Source organism: Colletotrichum fioriniae (genome assembly GCF_027942845.1).
Source record: "Colletotrichum fioriniae strain IMI 355084 chromosome Unknown scaffold_1, whole genome shotgun sequence".
NCBI classification, from domain to species: domain Eukaryota; kingdom Fungi; phylum Ascomycota; class Sordariomycetes; order Glomerellales; family Glomerellaceae; genus Colletotrichum; species Colletotrichum fioriniae.
In genome coordinates, this window is record NW_027076837.1 from 7,134,926 (window position 1) to 7,158,536 (window position 23,611).

A 23,611-nucleotide genomic window follows, 5' to 3' on the forward strand; every position below is an offset into this window, starting at 1 on the left:
CCTGAAGTGGCATGTGAAGTCGCGAGAGATCATCAAGCACGTGTCCACCAAGCCGGCTTTCGCACCGGACCCAGCTCCGCTCACGAGGCGGGCATCGGATGGGGAGCCTGTCGGGTCTCGACATAGCTCGATATCGGTACCCAGCAAAACTCCGGTTGCTCTGCTCCCCGCGGGATTCAGCTTGACCCTCTCTGACAAGTACGCTTGTACATTACCCATCTATGACTGCTATGCCCCGATCGACCATTGGCAATGGGTGTCGACTTTGTGGAGGGGAATAATTGGACCGGACCTCGTCATCTATGTCAAGTCGGTGACTGAGGAGGAAATCACTCATGCAGGTGCAGTCGAGTTCCGAGGCGCCGGTGTGATGGTGGTTAGGGTTGCGCATAATAAATCATTGGACGAAAAAACTGAGCGACGCATCTCTTTTGAGTTGGTGGAGTGGATTCGAGGAGGTAGCTATCAAGAGGGGTTCGGGCGAGGTTGAGATGGCTTCAAAAGCGGACTTAATAATGTGATGTTTTCAGCGGAATGCGGCGACGGATTTCCTTCTTGTCGGATTGAGACGCACTATTGATTTTTCCTGACATAGCGTAGGCGTAGATAGGAAAACCAAAATACTGAGCAAACGTATTGAGTCGATTATTGGACAGCGCGTGCTTCGAGTGAGTGAGTGCATCTAAACTCCCTGAAGAGGTCAAATGATATCTCCCTGCATTACGCCGAGAGCCGATCTGCTGCGCACTGACTACTTCATCGAATGATGCATTTCGTGAGCGTTCCGCTGAAGGGAATGAGACAATGTCGCTGTGTATTTCTTTGAAGCCCGTTTGCTTTGTGTTTTGAGGGAGCATTGTTGTCGTCGACTGCTCGTGTCTTCTTAGTAAGGCCTTATGATGGATGTCGGTCACTTGTACAGAGTACCGGTATTATATGAAGTTATCCATTAGAAAGTCTCGCTTAAGCTCATAGCGGAAGACCCTGAGATGCAAGGCAGGAAGTAGCCAATCAGGGGTTGACTTTGTATTGACATCACCCCAACTAAACCCCTTGTTAGCCTAGTCGCAGGCGCCGCAGCAGCAACAAGCTCCAAGCTCCAGCGCGTTTATCCGATTGGGACGCGCTTCCAATGGCCCCCTGGGTGACATCCAAACACAACGTAATCGTCCCAGTACACACCACGCATCACGACGGGGCCTCAACGACTGGCCTACGCCCCACGATCAACCGACAGCAATAACGAACATGGTTATCTCCCAGTAGAGTCACAGTCGTGGAATAATGTCGGAGCTCGTAGTTGGCCAGACGGTGCGTCTATCAGACGGCCGGACTGGCATCGTACGCTTCGCCGGTGGAACGCATTTCGCTAGTGGCGATTGGGTGGGCATCGAGCTCGAGGATGATAGCGGAAAGAACGATGGCAGCGTCCAGGGCGAACGGTACTTTGACTGTGCCCTTGGGCATGGCATGTTTGTGCGCCCGACAACATTGGCCATCATCGCCCAGGCGCCTGCTCCGGCGGCGAAGCCAGCAGCTCGCAGGCCTAGCCGGCCGAGCAGCTTCAATCCAGGCGCCGGGAGGACGACCAGCGATACAGGTTTGACCAAAAGGATGAGTCTGAATGCTCCCAGTCCGAGCCCGGGACCTAAGGTGTCTCGGCCGACGAGTACGTTGAGGGTAAGTGTACAGATACCTGTGTATATCAAAAGCAACGACTCACAATGGACATGCAGTCACCGACCAAGTCGCCCACAAAACAGCTCGGATCAGCGACATCGAGCACCGCGCCATCGCGAACTACCACACCGTCTAATACACGTACACCATCAACAGCAGCCAAAACGCGGCCAAGCGTGGGAACCTCTCGCAGCTCCATGGGACCTCCGCCTATACCCGCCAACAGAACCACGAGACAACCCTCGACATCTTCAGCCCCCACACGGCCCACCCCAGGAAGACCCAATAGTGGCCGACTTTCCATCTCTGGACGGACGGCTGGGACTGCGAGAAGGCCCTCCGCGGACATGGGGGCTGGAAAGAATGCCGACAGCGGCGAAGACGCGGGTGCCACGTCTCCCAACAAAGATGGCGAGACAAGCCCCGTGAGAGCAAGGACAAAGGCTTTGGAGAAGCTCACGTCAGGCTCGGCGTCTACCACGCCTACAAGCTCAACAAAACCAGCGACAACCGCCCGTTCTACACCAAATGCCGCCGCTGCGAATAGAGAAATAGAGGACCTCAAGGCTAAGCTCAAAGTGCTTGAGAGAAAGAGGTTGGAGGACAGAGAGAAGCTGAAGCAGTTGGACCAGGTCCAAGGCGAGCGAGACAGATTCCAGTCAATTATAGAAAAGCTGCAGGCGAAATACCAGCCTCAGCAGAGCGAGAACAACGAGTTGCGGAAAGAATTAAAGGAGGCAGAGGAGCGGTTCGAATCGATCGAGTCAATGCAGATGGAGCATGAGACCGCTCTGGAGCTGGCCACGTTGGACCGTGAGATGGCTGAAGAGACGGCCGAGGTTCTTAAGGTTGAACTCGAGGCTCTGAAGCAAAAGTCGGAAGAGCTTGAGCTCGAAGTGGAAATCCTCCGCGAAGAGAACGCGGAATTCGGCCAGGGTATGTCAGCGGAAGACCGAGCCAGCACCGGGTGGTTGCAGATGGAAAGGACGAACGAGCGGCTCCGCGAAGCTCTCCTGCGACTGCGCGACTTGACTCAGCAGCAGGAGGAGGAGCTGAAGGATCAAATCAAGACTTTGGAGGATGATCTCCAGGAATTCGGCACTGTCAAGGAGCAATTTGACGCGGCAAAAGAAAAGTTGGCCCAGTCAGAGGCTGCCGTTGAGGATCTTCGGCAACAACTCGACAATGCTTTGGGCGCTGAAGATATGATCGAGGACCTCACTGAGCGTAACATGAGCATGTCTGAGCAAATCGAAGAACTCAAGGCCGTCATCGAAGACCTCGAGAACTTGAAGGAAATCAATGACGAGCTGGAGATCAACCATGTCCAGAACGAAAAGGAAATGCAAGAGGATCTTGACTTCAAGGACAGCGTCATCACGGAGCAGGCGCGACGGGCGGGCGAGCAGGATGAGGCCCTCGAGGACATGGAGTACACCCTGTCCCGATTCAGAGGACTGGTCACCAGCCTGCAGAGCGACCTCGAGGACATGCGGGCGTCACACGCTGTCACTGAGACGGAATCCGAGCAGCTTAACAGCAAGTCCCGCGCTATGATGGACCTAAACATGAAGCTCCAGATCTCCGCCTCCAAGGCGCAAGTCAAGACGATCGACCTCGAGCTGCGACGACTGGAGGCTCAGGAGGCCGAGCAACACTTGGAGATTGTCAAGATGTTCCTGCCCGACACTTACAAGGAGGACCAAGACTCTGTGCTTGCTTTGCTGAGGTTCAGGAGATTGGCCTTCAAGGCCGAGCTCCTGCAGTCATTCATCAAGGAGCGTGTCAATGGCCAGCCTCACCCTGGCCACGAGGACGACGTCTTTGCTGGTTGTGATGCTATCGATAAACTTACATGGGTCGCTTCTATGTGCGAGCGTTTCACCAACGCCATCAGCCACTGCTCGATTGAACAATTCCAGCGGTTCCAGAACGCCTTATTCGAGCTGGAGCCAGTGGAGCGGGCGCTGAACGGATGGATCGACGGCTTGCGACGGGACGATCTTAAGGAGCAGAAGTGTGCGGACGAACTCCAGCGCACGATTGCGCTCATGTCCCATCTCGCTGAAGTCCACCTCACCAACGAGTTGCCCGACTTTGCCGAGGACACGTACATGCAGACTGTCGTTATGCAGAGCCATCTTGAGTCTGCCGGAGCCACCTTTGCTGCTTTGCGTGGAATGGTCCAGAGAGTTGTGCCCTCTGAGTCTGAAGACGATGAGATGGCGCAGCACTTTAGCAAGAAATCCGAGTTTGTCGTTGCTCAGACCCGGAGTGCCAAGGTTATTGCTGGCAAGGCTGTGCGGGCTCTACAAGATCTCAAGTCTCGCTCGCTGGCGTTGCCGCAAGAGACCAAGGAGTCCTTCGAGCAGTGCCAGGATGCTACTCAACAGCTGGCGGCGTTGGCTCGTGAGATCGGTTCCGACTTGCATTCGCTCCTGCACGAGGAAGGCCGTAACGAGCCCTTCACATACCGCGAAGTCCAGGACACAATCTCCCAGGCCACCACTAAAGTCACCATGTCAAGCGAGTCCGATCTGTTCTCAACATACCTGTCCAGGCTCCGTACTCTTACTAGCCAGATCTCAGACCTGGCCGCGCTTAGCGCAGATTTGTCTCAGACGCAAGAGTTTGAAGTTAGCCCCGCACCGTGGAAGCTTCGTTCCCAGGAGCTCAAGGCCATCAAGACGATCCCCGTCGATGCGGAGGAGGAGATGCGCCGCCTTAAGGAGGAGCACAACGAAGCCCGCGTGGCGATTGCGCAGCGCGACGAGAATCTTAGCACGGCCAACCTCAAGATTGAGACCCTCGAGTCGAGGATGAAGGATGCCAATGCCAAGGCTTCCCGCATTGAGGATCTCGAGGCGCAGATCCAGGCTGCGAAGCAAAAGGCTGCCAGTCTCAAGGAGGACATTGACAAGCAAGACCGCGAGCTCAAGACGCTGGAGACGGACCGCGACAAGTGGAAAAAGATTGCCGGCGACAGCAAGGCTTTCGCGGACGGTGCAGGTGCAGCGGGCGCCAAGGCCGGCCAGGAGCGGGCGGTTGCTACGGCGCGCGAGATGGATGCTCTCAAGAGCGAGATTGCGAGCCTGCAGGCAGCCGTGCGATATCTTCGCGAGGACAACAGGCGCGCTAGGACGACGGAGCAGCACAACTACGACTGGCTGGCGGAGCCGCTCATCAAGTCGCCGTCCGTCGTGGAGCAGCGCCGCGCCCTCGTTGTGGCGGAGGGTAAGGATGTTCTCAGCGAGCTGGTCAAGTTCACAACTTCGGCTCGCGTCTACGACCTTGCTTCTCTGCCGAAGGACAAGCTCGCGTGGAAGCCCGCGCGCAGCACGCCGCAGTACCACGCGGCCAAGCAGAGGGAAGACCTTGCGGCGTGGAACAGCTGGCGGAACTCGGTGCTCAAGAAGTCCGAGGTCGTGCTAGGACGCAAAGATGGGGCGGCGGCGGAGAAGAGACAGATGATGAAGAGCGTGGCAGCGAGATTGCAGATTCGTCTGCCGGACGCGGACGGCAAGATGGTGCCCGGCGGCGGGAGGGATGTGCAGATTGTGGGATCGCGCGAGTGGGAGGGGATACAGGGCCGACTGGCGGCAGTATGATTATCATGGAAGCGATGCGATGTGACAGAAGGACTAGTAGGATGTTAAATACCCCCTGAATCCCAACCTTATTCTTCAAGTCTAGCATGCTTTTGTTTGATTGGGTTGCCTTCGGCTTTCCTTCTACGACCCTTTCTTTGTACCTCCGTGATGTCGTTTAACTGTTGACCATTGACCGACCGTTGTCCGTGGTATAATTTTCATGATGATGCTTAGGACTGACTCCTTGAATGAGGTCCACCCCTAGATTTTTTTTCCCTTTTAACGACTCTCACTCTCTCTCTCTCTTTCTCTCTCTCTTTGAAAGTCCACTTCAAGCCTTGCCCTTGCCCTTCTTCTTCTTGCCAGCCTTCTCCTCAGCACCACTACCACCACCTCCACCACCCAAAGCACCCCCCTGAGCCTGCTGCATCAGCGCCGCCATCGGATCTCCACCCCCTTGCATCTCCTTCATCATATCCTTGAACAGGTTCTCGCTGACGCCGCCGCCCGTCATGGCAGGACTGATGTACGGCAACAGCTCGCCCATCTTCCACCCGCGCGGGACGGCGGGCCTAGGCCACGGCTTGCTGGGATCGTGCGCGGGGGCGCCCTGCACGCGCGCTTTGAGGGCGGCGCTCTCCTCCGTCGTCGGGTTGCGTTTGAGGTGCTCGGCGACGAGGATGTACAGGTGGTGCTTATTCTTGATCTCCTGCGCCCCGGCGGGCCGGGAGGCAGCGCTGGCTTTGCCGCCGTCGGGGCCGAGCTGGCCGTTGAAGCGCGTGCGGATCTTGACGCGGCCCGGGTTCGCCCAGTCCTTTGGGTGGAACTTGGCGGGCTCGAAGAGCGTGGGGAGGCGGAGGGCGGCGCAGGCGTTTACGATTTCGCGGGCGATGGGGTTCTCTACGGCCAGGGACTTGGGCACGCGGCGGCCCTCGGCGCGGGTGCGGCGGGCGTCAAAGTAGATTGGGTAGAGGCACTGGAAGTCGGCGTATTGCTTCTGGTCGACGGTCGTTTGAACTCGGAGCCGCCTCGGGGCCTGGGGGGCCGGTGGCGGCGGCGGGGGGATGGTGGAAGGGTTGATTTGCGGTGCGCGCGGTGCTGACTTGGGCTCGACGCGGCGCATGATGTCATTGTCGGCAAAGTCGTCAATGTCGCCCTCGGAGGGGTCTGATGCCTCGAGGTCGCTGTCTTCGACCTCCTCTATGCGTGGGTGCGACATGGTTGTGGTTTGTCTTGGGGGAGGGGTGATGTGGTATTATCTTGGGGATTATCTGTGATCGCCGCTTGTCGTTCTGTACCCGATGAAGCTCGTGAATCTCGAGGTATCGATCGCTTCGGGGCGCCTTCGTCGTCGTCGTCGTCGTCGTCGTCGTCGTCGTGGTTGTTGTTGGTGGTGGGGTTGGGGATCAGACGTGGGAGACGTGAAGTGAGGATACAGTTGTCGATTGAAGAGGAGGCTCTCTCTGCTAATCCACTCTGGGATTTTGGCCGGCGGGTGTGGGGTTGCAAGACCACGGCTCGTAGTGGGGTTTGGGTTGGAGTGGCGGGGTCCACTATCCCGCTGGGGTTCGGCAGACAGGCAGGCACAGGGAGGGCATCACATCACCTTAGCTCATGGGTAGCTTATAGACGAAGGTATAAAGGAACACTCGTCCTTCGGGAATATGGTTCGTTTGCGTTCCACGCGTTCCAAATTATCAAAATATCAGAGAAATAAATAGTCACAAGAACAGAAAAGAAAAGGAACCTACGAGGTAATTCGAACTCATGACCTTCAAAAATAGAAGCCACCGGGGGTCAAGCTGCTGGCGCGGAGGTCGGGAGTGAGCAGTCGCAACTATAACGCCAACAGGTCTCCTCATCCGATGGTGACAGTCTGGGCAAATTGTCGACCTACGTAGCTAGAGCTCGAGGCAACGGTTTTTCCATGGCCAGAGATCTCAGGTACGACTGGTCCTCACTCAAGCGTTGTGTGCGCCTCACGGCCTGAACAATATCCGGAAAACAGCTATCCATATATAGCCATACGAAGCTCATTTGGCAAGCTCAAATTGCCAGCGAGCAAGCTAATCATACACAAATTAATTCTCGAAAGCAAACCCAGCAGGTTTGGCGACCGTCAGCAGATGAGCTATCACTCTCTGTGCCACAGCCAATTCCATGTGCTATAAGCAAGCAAACCCTGTTCCTTTGTCTTCATGTCTCTCCCTCCCTCCAAAATTAGCTTCTCAAGGCCTTTTAGTTTTCGTGAATCTTGGCATTCTTGAACTTTGTGCCAGGTGGATGATCCTCAACTCTGAACTTGCAATACGGATGCGTGCAGGTGTTCCCACTCACGCTAGGACACTGCGAGGCTTGTTAGCACAACCGTTCTGCAAAGGTGAAAATAGAAACTTACGTGATGTCCGTAGATGCAGTTGTCCACCTCACACTCCTGACCACTGGTACAGGGGTTGAGACGAGTCAAATGGGCAATAGCATTGATCTCGTCCGCATTGGGCTTGTACTTGTGTTCAAAGCAGCACTCGTCGCCCTTGGCGCAAGGACCGCGCAGGTAATGGTTATTGCACAGCTTATCCTTGCCCGTTCGTTTCTTAATGTTATCCATGGCTGTTGCGTTGATGGGGATGGGGGGGTCAATGCCACGTTCGCCAGGGTTCCATGCCGGTGTTGCCACTTTTTGTTCTGGAGCCTTTCGAGCAGGAACATTGACGGATATTTTGGCCAAAGGAGTGGTGATGACTGGTGGTGGGCTCGCCTTCGCAGTGACTCCGGCCCAGGAAGAAGAAGCCGTCGTCGCCACTGTAGCAGGAGGTGAGATTGGCGAGGCCACCATCACAGGCGAAGATGTCGACGCTCTAGATGGAGCTGAAAAGAAAGGTACCGAAGCTGGTCCCTGCGCCGAAGATCTGGCATATGCCTCGGCACGTTCAGCAGCGCGGTCGCCACTTCTATCAATGAGCTTTTGGTTTCGGAAAAGGCTGGGCAGCGGGTCGAGGATATGAACATTGGTGTTTTTCAATTCTCTGACCGTGGCGACGCCCTCAATTAGACTGACTCTCGAGCGAGTATCTGTATCTTGAAGGATCTCGTCGAGAAAAGGGGCATAACCCGCATCATGGGAAATGCCTAGCAAAATCTGTCTGCAGTTGTAGTTTCGCAAATGCCAACGGGTTGTCTCTGTGGCAAGGTTAGCCCATCTGTCACTATAACACCGCCATCTAGTCGCAAGTACAACATACCTTTGATCTTCGAGTCGGCACGTTCCTTACCGTGACCGACATCAATGAAATCAAACGAAGCTTTGGCCTGTGTGAAACCCAGATAGAACTCCTTGAGCTCGGACTCGCTGTCGAGGCACCCATCTCTGCGCATAGCACGTCCAAGACCAGATAGATTGGCGCAAACTTTGGCGACGATTTCAACCTCGCCCGACTGGCTGCCAACGTACTCAGCAACGGCAGTTCGGAGGGCGTAGGCGGCTTGCTTGCCGCCCTCGATGCCTTGTCTGATAAACGATTCTTGGAACTATTTAGAGGCGCCGAGGTTAGCATTATACCGAAAAACCGAGGCAGTAGCCGGGGCTACGTACAAGAAGTCCATCTCCATCAATTAGAATCAAGACGTAGGGATTGCGATTCTGCGAGATTTAGTCACTCTGAAGATAAAGGGTGGGGGAGAAGCCGCTGGGCAGCAGGCGGCGCCGCTGTCTACCTTCATGTAGCTGTTATCATAATCAAGCTCTTGCAGCACCTGTTGCATCTCTCTTCTGGAAGTAGTAGCATGCTCGAGGTCAAGTTTTGCATTGCGCAGCTCCTGCTTAAGCATCTGATTTTCATCGGCATATTGGCCCTGGATTTCTTTGCAGTATATCAAAAGGTCCTGTAAGTGGAAAATCAAACGAGGTTAGCGGAATGTAACTTTGGTCAAGGTTCATAACCTTGTTCAGAGGGGCGGTCCCATGTTGGGATGGACGGGAACAGTAGTTCGTCGCGTCTCGTGCAGGTGGATTGAGTGCGGGCTCGGAAAGGTGGCGATGAGGGAAGTATGGATAGGGGATCAGCAGCCGAAGCGCTTCAACGATGATAGCTGCAGCGCCAACGCCAAACAGGCGCTGAAGCTAGACGCGGTAGCAAAAGTTGACGACCTCCCACAAAAAGCTCAAGCTCAGGCTCAAGCTCAATCTGGGGGTGGCTTTGCTGCGGGACCGTACCGAGCAAGGGATAGGAAGCTTTGGTCTCTCTGCAGACGTAGACGAGCCGTGGAAAAGACGCTGAAGACTCAACGGGGAGGAGGGGTGGGCAGGCAATGGCAACCCATGGGGGAAGTGGAAAGCGCAAACATACCTTCATCAGTTGGTCGCTGGCGTTCTGGTAGCCCTGCAAGTTCTGATACCGATTGACAAAGTCCATGATCTCTGAATTATCCACGGCCATTTTGGTAGATGATTTTTCTTTCTTAATGCCCGTTCCGATGGCCGAAGGCAAGTTGTTGCTCGGCGAGAAAGGAAAAGAATGCAACGGAGACTGGCTACTGGTGCGAAGGTAAGGTGGCAGAACAGGGGCCGAATTGTTGGTGTTGATGCCCAGGTTGTTGGTGTCAAAAGGCGACCGGGTGGTCGTGGTATGAGTGGTGGTGGGCATCTTTTTCCTTTTTCCCTCCTTCCCTCAAGCTAAGGTAACTGGGAGCTGCTTTTTTTTCTTCTGCCACCAGTCAGATTCAGCGAACGAAATAAGAATTGAGAGAGCCCAAGCAGGAAGAAGAGTGAGAAAGGTGAGGCGGACGCTGCAGTCCTTGTGTGCCAAAGGGAAAAGGCAAGAAGTCGCGGCGGTAGTCTCAACTGCTGCACTCTCTATTGGCGCCGGGAGGTGCAGGTGCAGGTACGGTAGGTGGATGAGTGAGCCAGCGAGTGAGTGAGTGAGTGCGTGTGTGTGTGTGAGTGTTGTGCTTGGACGGGACGTGGATGTGTGGATGAGCGTAGTGCTTGTTGCTTGGTGTTTGGTGCTTGGGTAGGTAGTGAAAAAAAAAGGTGAAAGTACCGTGCCTGCCTTGTGTGCTTGTGATGCTTTGGTGCGATGGCCCAGCCGGATGAGGCAGACAGTGTACTCTGCTGCAGGTGTTGCTGTAGCAAGAAATGCACCTAGCCAGTACGTAGCAGGTAACGTCTCTTTTAGAAAGCGATTTATGAGAGGTGATGTGAGGTGAGGTTACCTGTCGACCAGGCTCGTGTGTGTGTAAAAATGTATGAGAATTGCGTAGGCAGACAGGTGGTTTGATGATATGGGGGAAAGCAATCCTTGTGGCTAAACCCTTTCCTCACATCTAGAACTTTGCGTGAAGCTGCAATGAGAAACTCGGGAGCTGTGAAAGGCAAAAAAGCCAAGGCAGGTGGATAAGGTAGGTAACAAAAGTGAAAGAATGGGAAAGCAAAATAGGATGCAGCCAAAGACAAGAGAGACAAGCACTCAGACTACCTTAGCGCAGTTCACGTCTCGTCGATCGGCGATGGGATTGATAAGGTTGATAGCCGGGCAGGGCTGTAGTTTGGGGGCTGGAGACGACGTTCAAAATGGTCGGTTCAGGAAAAAAGTCATGGGTAATTAAGTAAAGGGAGGTAGTACCTGAGGGCTGGAAAGGTGAGGTGTGACCGACGGGTTGAAGGTGAGGTAGTGCCAGAAAGCCTCTGATGGTGCGTCTCGAGAGATTAAGAGAGAGCAGAGGATGCAATGCCAGGCAAGACGATAGACAATGGGGTAGGATCGGGATTCGACCAGACCAGGATTCAGGATGGAGGTTGGTTGGTGGATGGGGTCTTGGGTGAGAGGGCGTAGTACGAATATGTCTGAGATTGAGACGAGGTAAGTCAAATAAACGGTGGGTGCCGGAGAGATTTTGATTTTAGAAAAGAAAAAAAAAACTCTGGAAGAGCAGCTTCTTCTCCTTTCCCGCACCTTACGAACAAGGGTTGATAAGACGATTGTATGTAAAAGGTGGAAGAAAACGAACAAATATTGCAGACGGGTCTGCGAGACGGAGCAACGCGGCAACAAACGGGTTTTGGGTTAAAAGATGCCTGTCGTCTGTTGTCTATTGTCTGTTGTCTGTTGTCTGCTGTCTGCTTTCTCTCCCAATCGATACCTGACAGTAGAGAGTGACAGGAAGCGGTGAAGCCACTACCGGATTCTTGTATATCGATCTGCTTGGACCTGGGAGACGGAAAGCAGGATGAGCGCTCACTCGCCGGATGGGATTGAAATGGCGGGGGCAAACTTCTTGATCCAACCTAGGTGCAGGTACGGGTAGACTTCCAATTATTAGGGAACAAGGTATTCACAAGTGAAATGTGAGAAACCGTGGGAAAATAATTGCAAAGGCAAAAAAGAAGCAAGCGTCCGATAAGATGTTAGACACGCCACAACCTAACACAAGTCGTTAGCTAGCGCAAATTGATTATTTTTTTTCTTCCTCTACGGATATGGTGTTGGTGCCGTACTTACTGTCTGGACCCCGGAAAAAAATTGTCAAACTGGCATACGAAAAAAAAAAAAAATTGTTTACCGCTGGTCCTAATCGTCATAGGACGCAAGGATATGCGCACCTTCCATCCCGCAAGACACCGGCGACACCCTTCCTTCCATTCCCCGATACACCGAACGACACAAATGTTGAACCATGGAGGATATGGACATCATGGCAGCCATCAGTTAGGGTATGAATAGGGTATATTTGGTCATCAATGCATCCTCGTTGTTGTATCTGCCTCGACCATTCTTGGCTACCTGCTGACTGACGACTACCTAGCAATGGCTGCGATGTGCTTGGCCTGCACCTCGCTCGACTGATTATCCACCGCTTGTGCATGAGATGCTACTTTAGCGACAACTTGCGAGGCACCACGGAACCGGTAAGCAGGCACTGGCAGGGCAGCTCCTACTCCGCTGGCGCTAATCCCCCCCTACCGTCGTCCCACCTAACTGGCCAGCATCCCCCATCACGGCAGGGGTGTGCCCTTCAGCTGTAAATCATCCGTCTCGAAAGGCGCTCAAGTTCTCAACTCCAATTCAACCCACCAATACGTGCAGCCAATGACAACAACTCTAAGTCATGCACTCAACCGCCGCTAGGCCGCGACCTTTTGACCATCTCTTTTTCGACTCTCACCTGCGACGTCCAAAATACGCCTTGCCGTCCCTCTTTCCTTTGCTGCCTCAATCTCAATCATCCGAGCCTCTTGCTCCTTCTTCCAGGAGCTTGCAGGCAGACGTTACGGATAACTTACTCCGCTTTAAAGGCGAGCGGCTCCGGCTTAAATGTCCCTAAATGGCCTTTGTTTCTGTCCGGTTCAAACATCGTTCCTCAGTCTTCCATATAACGTACGTAGTAAGGGGCTCAAACAGATGACGGGTCGTACTGGTTTAGCAAGTTCCACACACTGTCATTCCCAAAATCTCCTTCAAACGATGTTGTCCCGGCCACTGGCGGTGGCGGTGTCGCGGCTCCCCATGCGGGTAGAGATCCGTCATCCGGTATGCCGTTTAGGTCGTGGTAAATGAGGTCTCCCATCGGGAACAGTGGCGCAATCGACGTGAAGTCCCAGGTGTTGGGTATGTTCCAGTCCGAGGTAGAGGACGGCAAAGGATACGCCGATGCCGCGTCTGATGCTATGGGCAGTGATGTCGGTGTCGCCACCGTACTGCTCTTGCTCACTGGCGTATCTGCCGTGGCCGCTGTCGCTGTTGACACCGATCCGCGGCCTGAAAGACTGCTGTTGTCTGCCGTCGATGCCGGGGTTGTCTGGGATGCCAGGCTTGACAGGCTCGCTGGTGGCGCTGGGTTTCCTACTGCTTTCTTAAATTTATTAAATATCGCCTGGAGAACACCCTTTGCTGCCTTTGCAAGAGGGTTTCGCTCTTGCATCGCTTCAAACCTCTCCGTTGTCCAGTGGAAGTGTTGCATGGCGCTGCCTGCCATATCCAGGTTCTCCTTGGGAAACAGGATATAAATCGACGCCATGAGCACCACTGCGTCAAAGCTACCAAAGAACAGCGAGAAACTAGACGCGCTTGTTAGCCTAATCTGACTGGGAGATGCACAAGACTTACTTTCGCCACGATCCAGCGTCAAGGCCTTGGAATGTGAGCATCTGCCGATGCAACATTTCAATGCTGGCCTTGAGCGCCTCTGTCCGACTCTTCTGCCTGTTAAAGATGTAGGGTCGGTGCAGTGCCATCAGATTGAAGAGATTCATCTGCGGCAGGTAAAATCGCACCGACTGCAGCCAGGAGGAGCACAAAGGGTTACCATCCCATTTCGTGTCCGGATTCTCCAGGCGGAAGTATGCGGGTGTGGCCTCGTCGAGTTCCATACATATCTGGTGTACCCGGTCGACCTTGGAGTAGTCTTTCGGACACGGACCGTCGTGCTCAAGCTCGAGAATCTCGCGCATTGGGCCAACGAGCTTGAAAGCCCATATGCTCTTAGTCAACGGGGTTGGAGGGTCTCTCTCGTCATCCCTTGGCGCAATTGGCGTCTTGCGGCGGTCTTTTGGCGGAGGCGCGTCTATTGGCAGACTGGGCGGGAGTATACGCCAGTCGATGCTGCCAGGACGTCCAAGCACAAGCGCACAGTGGATGTCCCTGTTCGGTGTCAGCCGAGTCATGGATAGCCATCCTTGCCGTCCGGCAATTGCTCACCATGTCATGAGGACCATGTAAAGCTTTCTCCTCCGCTGAATCAGCCACATGTTCTCGAGCATATCGCCAGTGTCATCACTGGCCGGGGAAGGATCCAGGCTATCCCGGTGCATGCCAATCTCTTGAGCATCTCGAATGGCGCTGCCAATGGCATGCCACTGCACTCATCATTAGCTTTTGATGGCCTTGAGCCACGCACAAGAGTTCACCCACCGATTCCGTAACCTTTGCCATGTACTTGAGAAACGCAGCTCGAAGAAAGTCGGCCTGGACTGTTGTGAGAGTGATTTGCCGCTTACCAAGCAGTGACAAAATGCCGACGCCAGATTCGCTGTAGTCCGCGGCAAGGTCCTCGAAAGTCATGTTCCCAGCATACTTGAGATGATCGTAGAAGTCTTGCGATCCTTCCGGCAGGGTCAACAAGGCCGTCGCCAATACTTGGAATAGCAGCGCGGGAAATACTCGCAGGTCAGGCGAGAGCGCCTGTGGTCCAGAGTTGGAAAGTACGCTAAAGGGAATGTTGGACCACTCGGCAAACTGGTCCTTGAAGAGATCCTCCTCGAGAGCATAATACTGGTGGTTGAACTCGTGAAAGTATACGTCAATGAGCTTTTCAATGTACCCCTTCGCCGGCAGCTGTCTGATCAGCGACTTGTATCGTTCCTTGGTCGCGAACTGGTCCTCGACGTGGGCCGCGCCGCCGAGATGCGACAACTGGCCATCGCCGTTGGCGCTTTCGATTTTCCTCATCAGACCGAGCGTGGAAGCTCCAGCTTGCGAGTAGCCCCAGTTCGCGGCGGCATTGGAGAGGCTCTGAACATGTGTCGATCTTGCGCCTTCGCCGTCCGGCTTGCGGTTGTCTTTCGCCGTAGGCGCACCCGTTTCGTACTTGCAGGCATCCTGTTTGTTGCGCGACTTGCAGTTGGCGCATGGGAGGTCTCGGTCGCACTGCGCACAAAAACGGTGTCAGCTACAAATTGCAATGGCGGGAGGGACAATTGTTGCGGGCAAGGCATAACAAACCGACCTTTTGCTTCCGTCGGTGGCATTCCGTGCAAGAAATCACCACGCGTCTGCGCTTCTTGGGCGGCGGTCGGGCGTCTTGAGTCTGGTTCTGCAATTGGGTCGGTGTTTGAGTTGGACTTGTGCTCGAGTTCTGACCATCCCGCGCCGAGGGTGGTTTCTCGGAGCTGTCACGCCGGTCGTCGGCCATGGTCGGCCGTGTAAATGCGTGTATGCGTATATACGGCGAATACTATACGGCGGACGTAGTTGTTGAAAGGTCCTATTCGTGGAGACGCACTCGGGGAACGGCAGGACGCTCTCGAATTGTCGGCGCCGTCGCCGCCTCGGGGATTGGTTGTGTCAGTGGTTCAGGCAGGGTATTTGGTCCGCGAAGTGGGAGCCGCCAGGATTCGCCGCGAGCTCGGCACGTGGGTTGATGGAGTTGACTGGGCGTCTGAGTATCTATTCGGAGAGTAACGCAGACAGGCGCAAGGCCTGGAATGGAACAATAGAGAGGGCGGAACAAGCAAGAAAACCCGGTGAATGTTGATCTCGGTCGTGGTTCCTCGAGGTGACAGCTGCCGGAAGAGATGGAGGGAGGGATGGACGATTACGGAAGCAGAATTGGTGGAAAAAGTTGGAAAACAGGACCCGCCCACGATCAACCTGTGACTCTCGTCGGCGAGCGAAGCAGATGTTGCCTCACACTGGGGCACTGTGTGGGAGAGAGCGGAACCTGGTGATTGAGTAGGATAGGTAGAGTAGTGGACTGGAGACACGCCAGGGCAGTAGAAGAGAGCTCCTGCTGGTGCAACTGCGCAAGGTAAGGTAAAGTTGGTAAACAGACGTTGTTGGTAATTCGATCGGGGTTGGGAAAGACGATGGTGAGCGTATTCGTAAATATGGGCAACCGGGGTCCAGAAGTGGCAGGCGCTCGCTCTTTCCCCTTGGTACCTTAGCTGGGTAGGCACGCAAGGTAGGTAAAAGGTATAGGCAGGCAGGCTTCTTCGACTTCTCACACACGCAACTTCACTCAACTTGCTGCAAAGGCAAGCAAGCACCTGGCGTTGGCAGTTGCGCTCCTTCCAGTTCCAGTCCAGGTCCAATCCAGGTCTGCGGCAAGAGCCAGGCAAGGCATGTGGCCGGCGGTGTTGGATTGTGGGGCCGGGAGTTGATCCTGTCTTCCAGTGTCTCTCCACGGAGTAAGGTAAGGTAGGTAGGCACTTTACACGGTGCTGCGTGCAGTAAGGTAGGTCGAGGTATCTTCGTTTTGCCCTTTTCGATTCCTGGTATCCGTAAGGTGTACGGAATAGTAAATTGTAAAATAGGTAGGATATCCCTGAAGCTCCGAGGAATAGAAGAAAAATAAGAAACTCCCGTCGTCAAAGGGCGTTTTCTAAATCCCCATAGTTTTTCTTACACGTCCGGCCGGCACTTGGATATGGCTAATGTAAGGTAGGGTAGTGTGATGTAGGCAAAATGTACCGACCAACCTTGGGCAAAGTACCATCCGGATACAACAAAAGCCCATCAACAACAAAAACATCAGATTTAAAAAAAAATAAAAATAAAAATCCATTGCCCATCCATGGATACATCCATCCCACCACACCCCCCCTTGGTACTCACTCCATCATACTCTAACGACACCGACGGAGCGAACGGCCGGTCCCAAGAGTCACGCAACGATGCTCCAAAGACAGCTAGCTGCTGTTTTGTGATTTGCTGACCTGCAGCATGTCCCATCGCAATTCCGCCCAAGCTTTCTGGCTCTTCGCCGACATGGACACCTACCTCTACCTTGCCTGTATTGTTCGACGTTGGATCGGCAGCTCTTGGGGTCACACTGAGAAAGTCTTGGAGGTTCTTGGGGGACAGCAACCCAGGGTCACAGCTACCAGGCAGCCATATGGAATTCCCTCCGGCTTTCCTGTACACACAGACTTCTGCAGGTCATGGCGGCAAGGAGCAAAAAAAAAAAAACAAAAAAAAACCCCCGCGTTCCGCACCGTTCGTGTTCGCCCAGGTCAGGGCAGGAGTTACTTACGCAGGCAAAGGTAATAGTCGGGGTTTAAGAGAGAGAGTGTATGAAAAAAGCATCGTGCCATCGTCTTTCCGCGGATCGCCTTTCAGGAGGTCGAAGAGAAAAAGGGACCCGAACAATAGGAAACACACGGCGTGGAGGGGTAGGGCCGGCAGCCTGCCGACAGGGGCACGGCGCGCCGACAAATCAATGTAAGATGAGACTGAGAGAGATCTCATCCCACGGCTCACGTCCCACGTTCCCTCACGTCCCAACGTCCACTTTCCACACACGGCCAATGTCGTCGCACCAATGCCCTTCCGTAGAGACCAGCGTCAGCGATCCGTCGGCATCGTCGTCGTCGTCTTGAAAAAAAAATAAAAAAAAATAAAAAGTCCGGACGACGAGTACTTCTGTAGACAATTCGTTACATACTTTACGTCCGTATGGCGTTGTGTTTGCGCCGTGCGACAGTATGGAGGTCAAGAGAATGTGTGTGTGTGTGTGTGCGTGTGCGAGGTGGTGCTGTGCACCGGCTGGCCCCTTGCTTGATCTTACTTAGTGCGCGTGGCAACGGTGCACTGCTCAGCTTTGAATTCACCATCATTTTTTCGGTTTGGGAGGGGGGGATAGCCTTATTCATCTTTTGAATCTCGCACCTCATACATCGCGGGACTTGGAGAGAACATGTCGCATCCCGGGGAACCTTGCCCGCCGACCCGTCGTTCTCTTCTCTCTCTCTCTTCCTTTTCTCTACGGAAAACACAGTAGGCTCCTAGTGGTAATAGAGTCTGTTTACCTTTTCAACCCAGAGTATACTTCTTCTGCCTTCAGATCGGACCTGACCCCGTCTCCCCTAGAGTCGGGCGATGGTCCCACCATGGATCTTGTCGGCTTTAGGACTTTTGCCCATTGTCCGTCAAAGTCCGTTGTCCAATCGCCTACATGCCTTACGGAGGTATGGGCCATGGGCAAACATCCATCCTCGAGTCTCCCCTTCCCTGTCCCCTTTTCCCTTTCCCCCTTCCCCGTGCCATGTTTTGTAGTGACATGCTTGGATGCCACATGCCACACACCATGCCGTCGAGAACCTACTTTACCGTCAGCTTGTCGCAGAACATTAAGCTATAGGAAAGGTGCACGATCAACGGCAGTTCAGGGTAGCTCAGGTACATGCTTTCTTCAATAGCCGATCACCGACACCTTGCCTTGACTGGAGGAGGGATCTGATCTTTGATCTCAAACCGAGTAAGAACGAGCTACTCAGAAAAGAACGGCAGCAGCAGCAGCAGCAGCAGCAGCAGCAGTAGCAAGCAGCAAGGAGCCGGCCACTCATCGAAATCGCTGCCACACCTCAGAGATATGGATCGATGGAATGCGCGGAGAACGGTGTTGCTCACGATCCAGAGGGTATGCAGCAAACTTGGAGATCGAGGCAAGGGCCATTACATAGACAAGTAAACGTGGCATAGACTGTCATTTCAATGATATATGAACTGCAACTGTCCGCATACAAAAGCTGCATGTATAGAACCCGCAGAAAATCAACGCCGGTCCCTTTTTTTATTTTGTACCCGGCTCCCGGGTCGCCGAGTCCCCCCCGTCTAAGAAATCGCCCCAGTGCCGAGTCCGAATCCCCATCCTCTACGACATGAATACCATTTCAAGACCGAATATGCATGAACCGGCAGTAGCACCCTAGAGAATATGGCATAAAAGGCCCCCCGACGTCGGTACGACTGGAAAACAACGATGGAAAAAAACACGCCTGGGTATTGACTTTGGGTGTGTATATGTGTTTGGTGGTGGTGGTGGTGGTGGTGGTGGTGGTGGTGGTGGGTAGGGAGAGGAGGGTGGAGGTTGTGCATGTGTGTGTAAGAGACGAGCCGACTATGCAACACGGGAGAGATAGGCCTTCCAAGCCTTCCTGCGGTATCTCTCGGCCTCCGACTGAGGATCACCCGCCTTCAAGATACCACGACCGACGATCACGACATCGGTGCCGCAAAGCTCAACAAGCTTCTGAGGCGTATTGTACTGTTGTCCCTTGCCGTCACCCGCAACGGCGCCGTTCTCCTCGTCACCTTCCGGCGGCAGTTGGCATCCCGGTGTCATGTGAATGAAGGAGTCTTCTGGCTCGGTATTGAGACTCTCCTGGGACACGAAGCCCATGACGAAATTTTTGTTCTCCCTGGCCGCTTCGACGCAAGCGTCAGTGTACTCCTTGTTCATGAAGTTGCCAGCACTAGACATTTGCGCCAGGATGAGAAGACCACGGTCCATGGGAGCCTCCTCGATTCCGGCGTACAGGACTTCGTCAGAGCTGTGGGACTCGTTTCTCGGGAATCGAGGGGAAGGCGCAGGTTCGAAATGTTGTGTCAAGGTCGTGATGGATACAATGCTGCCCTTGCGTCCGTTGACGTCTGATGGTCGCGGAGTGCCAATGGTATGTTCATAAGAGTCCCCGTTGTTGTCCTCATCGTAGTCGTCGAAACTCTCCGACCTCGGGGTTCCCACCGTAACCGATGTCTTGACCTCGTAAGGGTATCTTTCGCGCCATCTTGCGGCGGCCTCTGCGAGAGCTGTGACGGCGGCCTTGCCCGGAACCATGTTGACGTTGATAATGTGCGCCCACTCGATAATCCTTGCCGATCCGGCGACGTATTGCATTTGGACCGTGTTACCAATGTCACCGAACTTGCGATCCTCGAAAATCAAGAAACCATGCTTGCGAGCTAGTGCGGCGAGCTTAGCGCCGGTGCCGGTCTGCGGGTTGAAGTCCCAGCCGGAGACGATATCGTGATGTGTCTTGAGGACGACGATGGACGGTCCGACCTTGTCGGCGAGGTAAAGCAACTCTCGTGCAGTGGGGACGTCGGCGCTGAGGCAGAGGTTGGATGCCTTCAGGTCCATCAATCGGAGGAGGTAGGCTGTGAGCGGATGGCTGGCAGATTCGGCGCGGCCGGCGAAGGTCGCCTTCAAAGTGCCGTGAGAGGTCATCCTAGCAGATGTCTCTCGGTTCGTTAATACTATGGTCGAATGCGCGTAAGGGACGTGCTGCGGTACCAGGTTCGTGGGATTTGTGCACTACGGCGAGGCTTCCAATTGAAGAAGGTATTTATGGCGGTGGAGAAGGCAAAGGTGCCTGTCTGCTGGGTGAAGTTGAAGCCGAGGAGGGGGGGAGGATGCCGAGCAAGCGGGAGGAGAGGGGTGGATTCGGAAGTGACGAAGATGGCTGAGAGAGCGCAAACAGGGTTTTTGTATGGCGAGGTACGAGGGCCACACAAGAGGGCGTTGCAATTGCTCAGGTCTGGGGGTGTTCGTGCCGTGCCGGGCTTGGGCTTTGACTTCGAATTGGGAGCTTGACTAGATGCAACGTAGGCGTGCCGTGACGTGAGGGAGAGACAGATGGAGACTCGACCAGAGAGTAAAGGGGAAAGGAAGGGTGAGGCGGGAGGCCAGAATAATAAAGTGACGAGTGAGGTGGGCTGGACTTTTTTTTTTAGTGAGGACTAGAACAGATAATAAGTTAGTGAGAAGTTGATGTGTTGTGTGTGTGTGTGTGTGTGCAATGTGACTGTGGGGGTGCGCTTAAGAGTAAGGTAGGTACGGAGCAGATAGTCCAGTCCCGTCCACAGTGAGGTAGGTACTTCGTGCTCTGTCCCAGACTTCCAGTCCCAGTCATAGGCAAAGCCGCAAGCCGCAAGCCAGGTGCTGAGAGCGGCCGACTAAAAAAATTGTCGGAGGGGATGGGAGGGAATGGGGGGCTTGGAGGGGACGATGGAGGGTTCTCTCATCCGTTCTGCATGTCCAGATCCCCGTCAAAAAAGGCAAGAAGGGGGCTGGATTGGAGGAGGGGAGGGCGCAAGGTACCTCAGAGCCAAGGGTGCCACTTTTGGGGGCCGGAGCGGGAGATCCAGGAGGAACCAACAAGAGAAAAAATGAAAGTGCATGGGTTAAATAAAGAAGACAAAAAGTAAAGACTCGGAGAGGGCCATGTCACTCACACGAGACGGGAGCAGAGAAGACTGGACTCAGAGAGTACCCAGGAGAGAGAGGCATTGACGAGAATGCTTTAATGATAGGTAGTACCTACCTTAGGTAGCAGCAAGCAATATCGGAGGGACCCGAGGAAAGAGGGAAGGGACCTTCTCTCTCTCTCTCCTCTTCTTCCTACCTTACCTTACTGCGTAATTACTTTACTTGGTCTATCCGTACCCAACACGTTACCGGGAGTCCTCTACCAAGATATCCGTCAGGTAATTTAATTACTCCTGCTATGTTCAAGTACCTTGGACCTTGCCTTGGGCTTGGCGGCGAATCCAATGAGTTTGCATCAAAAGGCTCCTCCATCTGTAGTATACCTCAATTTTAAAGCTCCATGCCCCCTTTTTCTCGCGTCTTACACCACGTTCGTCTACTCGTACACATCCACATCCATAGTATTGTCTCGCGCCATGTCTACACCGTCATCTACCGTGGTCCGTAAGGTAGCTTTGCCTCTGGGGCTAGTGTAAAGAGTCCTGCTGCTGCATTCCTACTGATCGGAATCGGACTGGCCAGGGACACCGCCGTTCTGGGCTGGGCTGGAATATCCCGACACATCCTTGTCGGTGTACGATAGATACTCTGGATTGGCCAAGGTACTAAGGCACTCACTGAAAGACGCCTGGCCTGCGCAGTAATAGATATTCAAAGGCATGATACGGATACAGATGCACAATACGGTGTGGGCTAATTAGTCGATTATTGTTTAGTATTCGTAGTGTGTATGGCCGTAGTCCTACGTGTAGAACCAAAGCATGCCGACCTCCCATGTGGCATCCCGGCAACCAGACCTGTCCATGCCGCCGCCATTGCCAAACTAAGGGACTGACTTATTCCAGGCATGCGAATGGATGGGCTACGGCGCCGATGGTCAGTTGGGCGAATGATTCAATACATAGCCGGCTTCAGCTCCCGTCACCTCATCTCACCAAACCAAATCAAACCAAACCGGAGCATCGAGGGGCCGCTGACCATACTGCGGCAGATACATTTCGCTACCAAACTATGCCCCCACGAAGCCAATCCGAGAGGAAAATCATAAAAAAAAAAGAAGAAAAGAAAAAACGGGCAAAGCTCGAGCCGCGGCATCCCTCAGGCTCGACGGCAGCATGCCTGAGTCGATCCCCATAGGCAGACCGACGCGGGCGACCAGATGAGATGGGCTCGAACCCACCTTTTGCACGTTCTGGAACAGACCAGACGTCCGGCAAAAGTATCTTTCTTTCCCCGATCAGACCCTGCAAATGTGACGTGTAGCCCTGTGGACAAGGGTTTTGATGATTCCTTCTATTTGTGGTGTGTGTGTTTTTTGCGCGCCGATGGAACCTGTCGCCGAAGACAGCAACCACCACTTGCGCAGGACCTGCGCAGCTAACACAATGGTGGTGTCGTAGAACGGAAACCATGGATGCAGTGGACGCACCAATCCCATCTCCTCGACTGCTTGACTTTGCGTTGCATTGAGCGGCAGTGAGAATTGTGTCAATCTTCCTGTCGGCCCGTTGCAAAAAGATGGTTGGAAGTGCAGAGTATCCGTCTAGACTGAGATGTGATGGGGTGTGGACCACAGGAAAGCATCCTGGTCCACGAAGTCTGAAGAAGCAACTGTGACTTGTACATCGTCGTCATTCTCTGTGCATCGTCGATGAGAAACAGAGGCCGGTCGAGCTCAACTGCGGTGACCCGGAAGGCTGGTTGGGCTGGTTGGCTCATCATGTGGCCGCAGCCGTCGAAGTTCGACGCCGGAAGCGGCAACGCCGTCTCGTGCGGTGAGGCCGCCGCGGCCGCCTCCAGAACCACGCAACGGTGAAGGCTACAGTACGGGCCCGAAGCTGTAGGTGAGCCTGGTGAGCTATTTAGGCTTCACGTATCCGTATCCATAGCTGCTTCTCTTTGGCCTATTAAATCCAGGCGGCTGGACAATATCGTGCCATGCCCCCGGGCCTTAGTCCCACCAAGTAAGGCATTCTCATGCCATTTTGCGAGGGAGAGACGGGAAGTCCGATGAACCAAAGAACGGTGTGTGCTTCTTCCCCGCAACCATGCTACCTTCTGCCGGGAGCCCTGGCCTCGTCCCCTTTTCAAACTTAGCCCAACGGCTTCTGCCGACGGTAGCGCAGAAACGCCGACTCATGGTCAGTCTGTCACACTGTCAAACACGTGCAGACCTGCGCAGTATCCGTAGATAGAAATCGACAGATTGCGGCAAAGCTGGCTCTCGAAAATGCCTGCAAGACGTCCAAGCTCTCGGGAACGGTCTTGGCAAATCCCCGACTTGCTCGATAAGTAAGGACCACCCGCCAAACAATCAGTCTGTTGCCGAGACTATTCCGTAGACGAGCTGCATCAACTTGCCACCCGAGAGCACGCGATATATTCGGGTCCCCGCGATCGGCAATCACCCGGCGATGATGTTGGGCCAAGGGACCATGTTGTCGGGTTTCTTGTTTTAGGTCCTGAGAAAAGACCCGGCAGCATATGGTTGGTTTCGTGCGTCCACTCGGACTAAAACTGACATCCAAGGCAAGGCTCACGAGCCTAGCCAACGGCTCGGACAGCATGATTGACTTGAG

At 54.2% G+C, this 23,611-nt stretch overlaps 5 protein-coding genes across 5 annotated transcripts; 1 reads left to right on the plus strand and 4 right to left on the minus strand.

The window, feature by feature from the left end:
* Positions 1 to 1,614: 1,614 nt before the first annotated feature.
* RO3 (Dynactin, 150 kDa isoform) lies at positions 1,615 to 5,288 on the plus strand (the record flags this gene model as incomplete). The annotated part of the gene is made up of 2 exons (XM_053193066.2): positions 1,615 to 1,618; positions 1,957 to 5,288. The coding sequence occupies 2 exons, from the start codon at positions 1,615 to 1,617 to the stop codon at positions 5,286 to 5,288; spliced, it is 3,336 nt and encodes a 1,111-aa protein (XP_053049597.2).
* Positions 5,289 to 5,601: 313 nt separating this feature from the next.
* Positions 5,602 to 6,489, minus strand: SEC65 (signal recognition particle subunit; the record flags this gene model as incomplete). Its single annotated transcript, XM_053193067.2, has 1 exon — positions 5,602 to 6,489. One exon carries the CDS (start codon positions 6,487 to 6,489, stop codon positions 5,602 to 5,604), a length of 888 nt encoding a protein of 295 aa, XP_053049598.2.
* Positions 6,490 to 8,399: 1,910 nt separating this feature from the next.
* On the minus strand, positions 8,400 to 8,990 carry N0V96_001844 (uncharacterized protein; the record flags this gene model as incomplete). Its single annotated transcript, XM_065756343.1, has 2 exons — positions 8,400 to 8,798; positions 8,985 to 8,990. The coding sequence occupies 2 exons, from the start codon at positions 8,988 to 8,990 to the stop codon at positions 8,400 to 8,402; spliced, it is 405 nt and encodes a 134-aa protein (XP_065615583.1).
* A 4,378-nt stretch (positions 8,991 to 13,368) lies between these two features.
* N0V96_001845 (uncharacterized protein) lies at positions 13,369 to 15,176 on the minus strand (the record flags this gene model as incomplete). The annotated part of the gene is made up of 4 exons (XM_065756344.1): positions 13,369 to 13,906; positions 13,964 to 14,121; positions 14,177 to 14,911; positions 14,991 to 15,176. 4 exons carry the CDS (start codon positions 15,174 to 15,176, stop codon positions 13,369 to 13,371), a joined length of 1,617 nt encoding a protein of 538 aa, XP_065615584.1.
* A 3,705-nt stretch (positions 15,177 to 18,881) lies between these two features.
* Positions 18,882 to 19,991, minus strand: PYR4 (Dihydroorotate dehydrogenase (fumarate); the record flags this gene model as incomplete). Its single annotated transcript, XM_053193070.1, has 1 exon — positions 18,882 to 19,991. The coding sequence occupies one exon, from the start codon at positions 19,989 to 19,991 to the stop codon at positions 18,882 to 18,884; it is 1,110 nt and encodes a 369-aa protein (XP_053049601.1).
* Positions 19,992 to 23,611: the final 3,620 nt, after the last annotated feature.